Here is a 12,769-nt window from a genome sequence, read left to right as displayed (position 1 = left end):
AATGTGTGTGTGCCTGTGTGTGTATTTAATCTGTAGAATCAGTTATTTTAGCTGATTGCTAAGATCCTTTCCTGCTCAAACATTCTGTAAAAGCTGAGGGGCAGAGTTCTTCCTTTTAGAACTCATTATAGGATGAAACAGGTCTGGAATAATTTCATACTCAATGACTATGCTGAGACTGTAGCCAGGAAATTATCTGAATTGAGGGACTTCTTCGTTGTCTCTTTTTCTGAGATCATTTCCAAAGGCTACAGATACTTTCTTTTTTAAATTTTATTTTGTTTATGCTGTTACAGTTGTCTCAATTTTCCCCCTTGCTCCCCTCCACCCAACCTCCATCCCCCGCCCCCCAACACACACACATACTCCCTCAGGCAATTCCTAGACCTGAACTCTTCTCCCAGGGGCAAGAATCAGGACCCCTCCCCACCTTCCATCTGGTTTCCTTCGATGCTCAGCCAAGTAGACCTGGTCTCTGTGATATCCCAGTAGAATCCTATTTAGCTATGACTGTGTTCCATAATGTGCCAGTTGAGTGGTCTCAGAAAAGCAAACTACCCAGCCCTGAAAGGTGTATCCCAGGAGGTAACATTGAATGCACCTGATTCTAGGTTTGCCCTTGTGTGGCCTGTTCTGAAAACAGGCAGTCCTAGTGAGGTCTAAGACCAGCAGTGAGCCTTTTGGTTCTGTCATTTCTGCACAGTGCCTTTTTGAGGCAATGGAAGTTCTCAGATTCTTCACTGGATCCTCTTGGCAGTACCTGGCAAAGTAGGACTGGTGAAGAATGGCAGAGTGGCTAAGAGTTTGTGTTGGATTTATCCAGATCTGGATTCAAGTCTAGGACTTCTCTCTATGTGGCTTTGGAGCATTGCCTTAACCGTCCTGTGACTCAGTTCTTCATCTGTCAAATGAGTGTTAGAAGAATCAAATACCTGGTTAACTAACTGCTGCCACTTCCGGATTGCCTGACAGGTGTGGCTATCACTCTTCCCTTTATTTATTTACTCAGTAACTATTTATTGAGCACCAGCTGTATTCTAGGCATCGTTCTAGGCATTAAGGACACAGCAGTGAACAAAAATAGACGAGAATCTGTGAGCCTCTGGGGCTGACGTCTGGCAAGGTCAAATAGACAACAAACTAAGTATCTTATATGTGCTATTGAAAGTTTAAAATGCTATGGAGAAAAATACATCATGGAAGGATGATCAGGGATGTGCAGGATTGGGGAGGGATGTTATCACCATGCAAGAAGGAACCGATGGTTGGGTGAATCTACTGCTTGGGTGAACGGTGCTCACCAAACCCTGTGCAAGGACCTTTGTAAAAGTCATCCACGGCACTTTCCCAGGACAGATGTACAGGGATCATCTGACAAATGAGGTAACTGGTGTTCAAGAGGTTAAGCCAGCCCCACATCTCACAGTCTGTGAAAGCAGAGGCAGGACTGGTACCCAGATCCTTTTGGTGTCTGTTTTTCGATAGTTCCACCTATTGACCCAGTTGCCCCAGGTAACCAAGTTAGTGGGAGGTGAAACTGAAGGTAGGAGAGTGTCATTAGTCACCTTCTGTGTCTTGGGCCCATTGCTGCAAATCAGTCTGTTCTCTCTCTATCAGGTAAGAGAGCTAAGTATCCTCTACTGGTGAGCCAGCATCTAAGCAAAGACACACCCAGGTGTTTACTGACATACCTTGATTTCCAACCTTTACCTTTCCAAGCTGTGGTTAATTCACAGAACAGGAAAAAAAGCAAATCACTGCCTAAGCTGATTCCTTTCATCTGCTAGTTACCCAGGCTCTAGGTCTCTGCCACCTTTTCCCAATCCAGACCCAGTGCCCGGCAGCCCCTCTCAGCAGAAACTTTTCTGAGACCTTGGGAATTGGTTGTCTCTATTTTTACTCACAGTTAACCAAAGCATGTGCTTGCTGCTTATCAGTTTGGGAATGCAGTAAATACAGCAACCAATCTCCCAACCCCATGAATATTTCATGTTGGAGATTTTACTGCATAAATATTGTATTTAGATATTATGGTCTGGGACATCACATTAAAATTGCAAGACGATGCTATTATCCCATATAGTGGAACATAAAATTAAAAAGCTGGTCCGTGGAAAGAAAAATTTTGCAAATTCTCACACCTGTATATCTTTTATTTTTCTCTCTGGGTTAGTCTTGGTTACCATGTAAGTTTTGATACAAATTATCTGAAATGTAAAGTGTTAAGCATGGTTAAATGCACTAACTGGACATTATTGTATAACTTAGCACCAGCCAACAGTCAAGGTAGAATTTTATTTTATTAAACTCAGGGTTGCTTTTAATGAACTGGTTAAAGCCAAGCTTTGTGTCTGTGGTGTGATATGATGAGTGTAACGAAAGACCTTCACCAGATCACCCCCTCTACAAAGAGACCCCTGACCCCTTTATCCATGTGAGGCCAACTTCAGATGTGGCATGTGGAGAGGTGTTACAGAAAGAACAAGACCAAGGAGGTTGGTTACCTGGGTCTTCTGTTGGCTTCTGTCCTTGCGTGTGTCCTCTGCATGTCCTCAGAAAAACTGTCGACTTGCCCTGGGCTCCCATGAAAAGCCTGACCTCCCCTTCTTTCAGTGTTACTTCCACTGTCAGACAACTTCTATACTCGTGGTGATGCAATGGCTGTCACCATGGTGATGCAATGGCTGCCACCATGGTGATACAATGGCTCCAAGCTTGTGCTCGCTCAGCCAAAAACCCCATAGAAGAGCCTTCCCGATAAGTTCAGTGAAAATTTAGGACCCAGTCCCAAACTCAGCTTGAGTTTCTCACCCATCCCTGAACCAGTATTATGGCAGCCAAGCACATAGGAATTGACCGGCCTGGGTCACATTCTCACCCCTGGTGTTAGGGTAAGGTGCGAACCCAAGTAAACTGAGAATCGAAGATTAGTGACGGACCAGAGTAAAACTGAGACATGGTTCCCAGAAACATAAGGAATGGATGCTGGACAGACAGGAACAAGGGATAAAGCACTGGTATGAGCTACAATGTGGATGATCCTTGAAAACACTATGGTAGGTTGAAGAAGCCAAACAAACAGACCAACAAATTATAGAATTCCATCTATATGATTCCATCTATATCCAGAATTGGTAAATCCATAGGGATGGAAAGCAGTTTGGTGGTGGCCAGGGGCTAGAGGGTGAGGGGGGAATGGTCAGTGACAGCTTATGGGCATGGAGTTCTCCTTGGGGGTGATGAAACATTTTGAAACCAGATTGAGATGATGGGTGCACAACATTTTGAATGAGTACCATGCCATTAAATGGCACACTTTGAAATGCTTGGTTTCGTGTTGTAGAACTGGAGGGGCAGCAGGATCCCTGAGTCGGGAGGCCTCTCAACTAAGCTCCCAGCTAGGTAACTAGCTCCTGAGAAGTAGGAATCACCCTGACTCCCCCTTGCCCTGCACTAGGGCCAGCACAATGCCTGGCACGTTGTGAGTGTGCAGTTAATGCTCACTGCAAATGCACAGTTCAGGCCAGGAGACTGGGCTTTTGCTCTGACCAGTCTCCGCATACACCTGTTTGACCAGCTCTTTGACCATTGATTTCTGCATTTACAGAATAGGAGGTGCCAGTGCTACATGGCCTGCTTTGCAGACTCCCGAATATTTATATGTATCTACTCTAGAGCCGGAGTTGTCCATCTTAAGGTTCATAGGTGGAATTCAGAGGACCTGTGACTTTGAATGGGAACAAAACGATCTTTATCTTCACCGAACTCTCACTAGAATCTAGCTACATGTAGAGAACAAACCACAGTAGTATGAGCAGTAACTGTTAGGAATCACGTATTTTCCTATCACATTATAGTTGATGCATCTACCTCTAAATACCAGTTATGCTCACCACTTCTTCACAATTACAGTGGTTATTAGACCTGCCACAGATCTGGTTATTTCACTTGTTAAGAAAGAAACACTTGTAATTACCATAAATTTGGTGTTTTCAGAAATACTTTGTAATCCTATATTTAATGTGTGAATCAAAAAGCACATGAATTACTATATCATAATGTTGCTGTTTTTTTAAATCCTCACCTGAGGATATGTTTACTGATTTTTCAGAGAGATAAGAATGGAGAGAGAGAGACATTGATTGGTTGCTTCCTATATGTACCCCAACTAGGAACTGAACCCACAACCTAGGCCTAGGCATACCCTGGTCAGGATTGAACCTGCAACCTTTTGGCTCCAGGATGACACTCCACCAAATGAGCCGCCTGGCCAGAGCCTAACTTTGCTGTTTAAAAATAAAATTTGGAATCCTGTATGTTTTGATTTATGAACAGAATTCTGAAATGAGTGTCCACAATCTATATTTAATAAGCTACCAAGGTGTCTGTGGCATGGAAAGATGATTTCCAAGTTTCCTAAAGAGCAAGCAGACGTACCACAGGATCATTGCCATCTAATTGTGCTCGGCAAGTCCCCTAAATGTCTCTAAGCTTCAGTGCCCTCATCTCTACAATGGGTGTAATAATAGCACCCGCCTCGGACGGATGGAGTGACCAGCCTCACTCATGAAGACCAAGTGACAAACTGGACACAGAGCCCCTGGCTCCATGCCTGGCCCCCAGTCAGGGCTCAATAAATGCTTTGATCACCGTGATTGTGCCATGTCGTTTGGACTCTGGGCGGAAGCTCCTTTGGGCAGTGGCTTCTTTGTCTCTCTCAGGTTCATCCGGAAACAGGGCCTGGACCGGCTCTTCCTGGAGTGTGACGCCCACATGTGGCGCCTGGGGGACCGGCGGATCCCAGAGGGCATTGCCGTGGATGGTGGTTCAGACTGGTTCCTGCTGAACCGGAAGTTTGTGGAGTATGTGACGTTCTCTGCAGATGATCTGGTGACTAAAATGAAGCAGTTCTACTCCTACACCCTGCTTCCTGCTGAGGTGAGTGTCCAGGGGAGAAAATGCTAGAGAACGGTCAGGGCTGGCTCTAACCTCTGGAGCAAAGCGAATGCTGAATTTTTGGCAAAGCAGTGCTGAGTCCGGTATGTAGACCTCCAAACATCCAGTTGAAGATGGAGAACAGCATTGCCTACCAGGGACCTTGCTGTCATAGCAACGCCCCTGGTCCCCTCCAGCCTATGGAGGCTGTGTGGAGTAGACCCAAAGTGCTGCCATCAGCCATCCACGGAGTCTTTGTGAAAACTACAAAAGGCAGCCCTTTTTCCGGTACCTGGCTCCCATTGGTAATAAAAATCATCACAATATACTCATTTTGTTAGAACAGGACACTTACTGCCATTTTCTGGGAAACTGTTAAAAAAACGTACAGACCTTTGATATCTACAGTGTTGGTGGCAGCAGCCCTCATCCCAGGATTGTGTGGTGCGTGATCTGCACAGCTGTAAGTGCTGGCCCTTTCAGGACACCCCCTACACTGACAGCCCTCATGGGCAAATGCCTGGGACTCAGCATTTCCTGTTGGCTTTTGGAAGTATTTGAGAGCTCCGGGCAGTCTGTCGCCACTCTTCAGGCCTGAGGGTGGGAAGCTATCTTAATTAGGGCTGCAAAATATGATAAGGTAGGTGGCTTATAAACAACAGAAGTTTACCTCTCACAGTTCTGGAGGCTGGATGTCCAAGATCATGGTGGCAGCATGATCGGGTGAGGGCCCCTTCCAGGTCGTGCAGACTGCCTACTGACAGTCCTCACCGTGTTCTCACAGGACCAAAGGGGTTAGGGATCCTTCTGGGCTCCCTTTCGTAAGGGCACTAACCCCCATTGGCAAGGGCTCCACTCTCCTCTTCTAGTCAGCTTCCAAAGGCTCCATCTGCCAACACATCGGGGGTTACAACTTCAACCTGCAAATTTTAGGGGGGCACAGTCAGTCCTTTTCAGAAGCCCTATTGTTTAAGACTGGAGACTGTTCTAAAATAGCCCTGGACCATCTGGAAGTGGGTAGGCACCCAGAGCTGAAGTGTTGCCCCTGGCTTGCCAGCAGCCTCTTTATCAGACCTGGGCTGAAATATTCTAAGTTAAGCCCCCTGCCCTCCAGCCCTTAATTTCCTACTTTAGAAAACTCCAGGACTGGTTCCGTTTCTGTTGAGCCCGTGACACTTCCCCTGAGTGATCCACCATTTCTTCCTGGCTGTGTCCCATCTTTGGACCCCTCAGGTGATGTCTCTAGGACAGACAGGACAGTGTATCTCATTCAATGGCTTCCGTGTCCCTCACCAACATGCAGGGCAGTGACAAGCTCTGGGTAGGGCTGACTGCCTGTGTCACTCCAGAGGAATGATGGGCTTGTTGTAACCAGGACACGTTTTGCTATTCTGCACACTTGTTAAGTAATCAGCTTTTAATCCTATTTCAGGGAAAATCACCTTTTCTCTCAATTCCGATAACCTCCTCATCCATTATCTTGGAGAGAATTTCTGTATCGTTATAAAAGGACACAGGGCAGTCAGTAATTGGGTACTTCCCCCCACTGCTTAATGTAGAATATGTGCTTCTGTGGGCTTTTAGACAATTCCAGCTTAAAATCCAGGTTCACCAGCATGCCATTTAGCATCATGGGAAGGTCAGCTGGTGGTGGTGGGCGGAGCCTCATTTTGCCCACCCACCCATTGAGAAGAGACTGCTTAGAGCTTTGGTTCTTTTAATCAAGTTGCTCATCCTGGGGCTGGCTCTCTCTGCCCGACCCCTGCTGCCAGCACACACAAGCACATTACAACCCAGGTTCCTGTTAGATCCATTCCCTCCACCCCAGAACCTCTGCCTCTCCCTCCCATCTTCCAGACCACTTCCAAGGAACCAGCTCAGAAGAAATCTGAAGGCTGTACCATAAATTTATAACAGGCAAACACGTGTTCCCCCATAGCTTCCCCAGGGAGCAGAGAGCAGGGGAGAATGTATCTGCCTGGTATCTGGGTTGTCATAAAAGTGTCCAAATAAAAGTCAGTCACTTTCTCTCTCCCTCTCTCCCTCTCCATATTTCTAACCAGGTCCCTCCTCACTGATCTCTCTTTTCACTCTCAACATTACATCTTTCTCACATTACATCTTTCTCTTCCTAGGAGAGGTGGGCCAAGAGTCTTAGGATTAGGGGAAGCTATTGTGCCTGGTTCAGCACCATGGACAGCAAGCAGCTTCTTCTCTCCCCACCCATGCCCTTCACCTCTTTGTAGCCACACTATACCTGCATGCCTTCCAACCCTGGGCCTGATGCACCCTTGAATCTGGCCCACCTTACCCAGGCGTGAAATTCCGCAGCATTGGTCTTTCTTCTCAAGAGATCTCAGAGCTGAATCCCTTTGGTTTCAGACATGGCTATTTGCAAAGCAAGAACCAAAGGGCCCAAGTTTTCCTGAAAAATTGCCCCTATGTTTTCCTCTAACCCCATATACCCTGAGGGACTTTTCCTCTGTGTTGAGCAGACAGGAGATTCCTGGATGGTAAGCGGTATCTTGAAATCAGGTTTTGGACTGCTGGGGAAAAATAATTAGAGAAACACTCAGAATATTAGACTCCTGGACAGAATGAAGCCACTCTGGATGAAACATCTGGTATACCCTGAGTAGAACCAGATTGGCACTGACCCCAATTACAGGAAGAACAGATGAGTTTCCAAGAGAGTCCCTTTGCAGTCAGGTAGTCCCAGGGCAGGATCCCCACCCCATCCCATTCCAGGGAAGCTGGAAGAGGTCTCAGGCTGGTTCCTCTCTCCCCTACAGTCCTTCTTCCACACAGTCCTGGAGAACAGCCCTCACTGCGACACCATGGTGGACAACAACCTGCGCATCACCAACTGGAACCGCAAGCTGGGCTGCAAGTGCCAGTACAAGCACATCGTGGACTGGTGCGGCTGCTCCCCCAATGACTTCAAGCCCCAGGACTTCCACCGCTTCCAGGTGAGCCCACCGTGCCCTGCAGCCTCCCGAACCACACCTTCCCAGCCAGCCTGGGCAGGCGTCCAAGGCCAGGCCTGCTGACCATCTTTTCCCCCAGTTTTCAGCCTGGTTGTCGATAATAATTATGACAACATTAATAGTGACCAACTTTTTTTTGATGACTCTATGCCAGGACTCTATGTTGGTTCATTAACCCTGCAACAACCTTATTAGGTAGGCAGGTAAATAGGTAGATAACTAAAATTATTATTTTTATTCCATTTTAGAAATAGAGAAACAGAGGCATGGAAAGATCAAAAACCATGTTCAAGGTCACATAGCCCAACATATCTGTTTCCAAGGGCCATCCTGATATTCATTTCTATAGATTGCCTAGATTGCCTTTTAATCAGAATCCCCTGAAATAATTTTTTTCAAAACATATCTCTGGGTACAAACTTGAGTCTTATCTGGAGCAGTTTCTCAGCCTCAGTGCTATTAACATTGTGGCTGAATGATTCCATGCTGTGGGGCTGGCCTCTGTGTTGTGGGACGTTTAGCAGCATTCCTGGCCTCTACCCACTAGAAGCTGATAGCACACCATCTTGACACCCAGAAGTGTCTTCAGACCTCACCCAATGTCAACTGGGGGCAAACTAACAAGGGGGAGAAACGGTATTGTCCTCAGAGGCATCTCTGCATAGCCTAGTAATTTACAGTTTGGGGGAGAGTGGGGGAGGAGGGTGATAAATGCTTTATCTGCTTCCCATGAGCCCCAGACTTTTCCATCCCATGTGAGCACCTCTCCTGCCTCCTCCAGGCCAGCACCTGGAGCTCCTTCCTCCTCAATATGCCCCCACCCCAGCTGCCAAAAACACCAACAGAAGGCTACAAAATAAGTGAACACATCACTCTGAAGTCACTAGAACCACCGCATGGACATGGCATGCTGCTTCCCAAACCGCTGAGCCATAGGGAGGGTGAGGACAACAGGGCCAGGCTGATAACCTGAGGTGCCCCTGCCGACTCACGCTGACACAGAAATGAGCCGGCTCCCCACATGGATCTGCCAGGCTCTTAGCCAGGCTCCTCAGAGTGTGGTCCATGGACCAGCGGCATCAAAGTTACCAGGGAGTGTATAAGAAATGCAGAATATCTGCAGTTTCAGACCTGCTGCTGCAGAATCTGCATGTGAACAAAATCCCCAGGTGACTGACTGGGAGGCTCTGTGTGCTTGATAAACACAAGGGTATGGATCTGCTCCCTCCAGGCTCTCGCTGTGGGCATTGGCTTTACTGGGTAGACATCATTGCCATTGGGCAGATGGGGAAACTGAGGCACCGAGGGGCAAGCTTACTTGCCCTTGGACACATGTGTAATGGAGTTGGGCTGAAGGTCCCACCCATATGTCTCCAGTTCCAATGCTGGGCTTTTTGCACCAGGCCTTCCTGGCTCTATGTCTGCACAGGTGCAGAACAGAGCAGGCTTCATCCCTCGAGGTCCCCACCTAACGTCTTTTGCCTCTGTAAGTGGTTGCTACAACAGTCTTTTCCTAGACTTTATTTTCTAGTGGCAGAATGAGAGCTACCCAGGGACCTCCTTAAGCCCATGTTAATTTAGGCATTAACTTGGGTGACATTTTTGCTCTATTGCCCATGCAGAAAGGATCTGCTGAGCAGAAAGAGGGTTGCAGGGGGAATATCTGACCTGTCAAAAAGGAATAAAAAAACGACTCCTTTTATAGAGGAGTCGTTGCCCTCATTGCAAAGGACCTCATCATTCAGAGCAGGTAGCTGTGGTGGCTCCTGGGAGCTGGGCCCTCTCAGGCCACTTGCAGGCGGCAGCGCTTGTATCCCCAGCATCTCGCAGACCCTGTGATCTCTGACAAAGACTGGCGAACATAGAGACAGCATGTGCTCACAGCTCATTCTTCCACAGTAAGCAAAGATCAAGAATATCCCCCAACATCTAGAATCAAGAAAATGCTACCTGTAAGGAACTCAAAGTTCTCGTTAAAGGAACTCCGAGGAAGAGAATGATAAATATAGAAATATGCCCTTTTTGAAATGCAGCTGTGATCAGAAATTCATGGATGAGGAAAGAAGGTTGCACTGACACTGAATCCGATCCTCTGCCCCCAGAAAACAAAGACTTGGAAGCCTCTGGTAACAGGCTCAAGGGGGAAGTAATAATAGTCACATAATACTAGCAACTAACACTGTGTAGCAGACTATATGCTAGGTACCCATATTGTACCCACTTTAAGGACAAGGAAGCTGAGGACAAGTCCCAGGTGACTTGCCCAAAGACATACACAGCTGAAAGGTGGCAGAGTAAGGATTTGAACCCGGTGGTGTCTTTTCAGTACTATTGCAAGGGAACTGAGCTGACCACAGAAGTGAGAGGTCCCATGGGTTCATGAAGCAGAGAAGCAATGGGATGTTCAGAATAAACAACAGGTATTTGTTACTAGGAGCTTTCAGTTTACTCCATTCACAGCCAGATCCTAGGATGATGCAGTAGAAAGCAGTTGGGTTCGAGGGGCATCAGATTCAGGTTCAAATCTAATGACTGTGTGAGTTTGTACATATCACTTCCCCTCTCTGAGTTCAGTTTCCTCATCTGTAAAATGGGAATCATATACCTGCTTTGCAGCGCTGTTGGGAGTATTAGAGGTGATGACACAACTTCAATGCCCTGTATCTAGTGTTATTGGTGCAGTTATTATTGTCATTATCGTTGCTTTTTATCCACAGCAGCAAAAACAGTGCTAGACCCAAACTTGGGTCAATAGCAACACTAGACTATAAGCTCCTCAAGGGAAGGGGGCTGTGTATGGATGGTTTGTGTAGCCCTAGACAGGAGTCAGCAAACTAACCTGGGCCAAATGCAGCCCACTGCCTGCTTTTGTCAATTCTTTTGTGACACAGCCACACCCATTCACTTTCCATTTTTGCCCACGGCTACTTGCCCACTTCAGCAGCAGAGTTGAACAGTTGCAAAGCTGGAAATATTTATTATCTGGCCCTTTACTAAAAAAGTTTGTTGGTCCCCACCCAGACCATACTATAAGACCTGGTAGATAACAGATGCTCAGTGTTTTATTTCTTCAGTCCTGGATCCTCAATCTTAACCCTCTCTCTGCCATTACCTTTCTATGTGACCTTACATATGTCCCTTTCCCTCTCTGGGCCTCCGTCTCATTGAAAACTGGGCTTCCAGAAATGGCCTTCAAACACTGCATCATAATCACCAGGGAAGCATTATCGGACACACATGTCTAAACCTCATCTCCAGAGAGTCTGACTCTGCTGCAGTGCCCAGGAGGCAGTAGGGAGTGCTGGGGACTGTGGTGAGCCGGAGAAACCGGCTAACCAGTTGCCCATCTAAAGGGACAACTGCTTTTCCACTTTAACCAGTTATTGCCATGTAGGAATGTGGGCTTGGGGTTGCTAGGTCTATTTCTATTTAAAGGGAAGCCAATAACTGTTTCTGCGAACTCTCCTACTTTTTAAACATTGTCAGCTAATTTAATTTTAAAACACTCTGCTGGACAATTAAAATATATCCGTAGGCTGTATTTGCCCTAGAACTCCAGCTAAATAATTTCTGAGATTCATCCCAGCTATAAACACTAGGATGTAATTTATTTAACAAACATTTAAACGATGCTCACCAGATGCCCATCATTGCTCCAGATACTTTACAAATATTAACTCATTCCATCCTGGCGCCTGTATTATTGTCTCCATTTTACAGGGGAAGAAGCTGAGAACAGAGAGGTTAGTGAGCGTCAGAGCTGGGGTTTGGACGCAGGCGACCTGGCTTCGGAGCTGTGCTCCCAGCCCCCCACCCCCTCCCACCGCTGACCAAGATCTTTTTATCCCTTGAGCACAGCAGACAGCCAGACCCACCTTCTTTGCCCGCAAGTTCGAAGCCGTGGTGAATCAGGAGATCATTGGGCAGCTGGACTACTATCTGTACGGGAACTACCCTGCAGGCACCCCTGGCCTCCGCTCCTACTGGGAGAACGTCTACGACGAGCCCGATGGCATCCACAGCCTGAGTGATGTGGCGCTCACCTTGTACCACTCCTTCGCCCGCCTGGGCCTCCGGCGGGCTGAGAACTCGCTGCACACAGATGGGGAGAACAGCTGCCGGTGAGCCAAGGGGATGACCCGAGGGTCGCCTGGGTACAGGAGCTGGACTGGGAAGGAGGGCGTAGATCACCTTCTGTATTAGGGGCTCTGCTTCGTGCTTCTCCTTCTTTTCCTTTGCCTAAAAAGTGTTTATGTAACCATCCCAGCATTCAAAGCATGTCCCTGCTAAGCCATCATCAGAATTTTATGCTTTCAGAATACCAGATGTAGTATTTACCCAGTTATTTCCTTTCTCTGGACTCATTCTTTATGCTAAGCATATGTATTTTGGGAAGCTCTAGCCCTGGCCGGTGGCTCAGTTAGTTGGAGCATTGTCTAGTGCACCGAAAGTTTACAGGTTTGATTCCAGGTGAGGGCACATACCTGGGTTGTGGCTTTGATCCCCAGTCGGGGCACACATGAGAGGTAACCAATCAATGTTTCTCTCTTCTTCTCTATCTCTTTCTCTCTCTCTCTCTCCCTCCTTCCCCGTCTCTCTCTCTCTAAAATCAATAAGCATATCCTCAAGTGAAGTTTTTTTTAGAAAAGAAGCTCTATATCACCATATTATATAGCTCTGTTTGTCTTAGGAAGGTAATCATGGAAATACAGAACTTTTTAAAACTTTATATTATGGAAAATGTCAAATATATTAAAATTGAGAGCTCCCATCACCCAGGTCCAGCACTGACCTGCTCCGGCAAGCCTGCTTCATCGCCTCCTCCCCCCGCAGGTCAGTGTGATTGA

At 47.0% G+C, this 12,769-nt stretch overlaps 1 protein-coding gene across 3 annotated transcripts in view; it reads left to right on the top strand.

The window, feature by feature from the left end:
• XYLT1 (xylosyltransferase 1) overlaps positions 1-12,769 on the top strand; it is a 305,538-nt gene that overhangs the window by 273,351 nt on the left and 19,418 nt on the right. For all 3 annotated transcript variants that reach the window (XM_037067687.1, XM_037067688.1, XM_037067689.1), the window contains 3 exons: positions 4,722-4,938; positions 7,728-7,904; positions 11,781-12,043. In XM_037067687.1, coding sequence (XP_036923582.1) covers positions 4,722-4,938; positions 7,728-7,904; positions 11,781-12,043 — 657 coding nt within the window. The remainder of the gene's footprint in view (positions 1-4,721; positions 4,939-7,727; positions 7,905-11,780; positions 12,044-12,769) is intronic.

This window comes from Sturnira hondurensis, unplaced genomic scaffold (assembly GCF_014824575.4).
Source record: "Sturnira hondurensis isolate 20B ecotype Veracruz unplaced genomic scaffold, ASM1482457v3 Scaffold0017394, whole genome shotgun sequence".
NCBI lineage: Eukaryota > Metazoa > Chordata > Mammalia > Chiroptera > Phyllostomidae > Sturnira > Sturnira hondurensis.
This window is presented reverse-complemented; position numbering and strand designations above follow the sequence as displayed.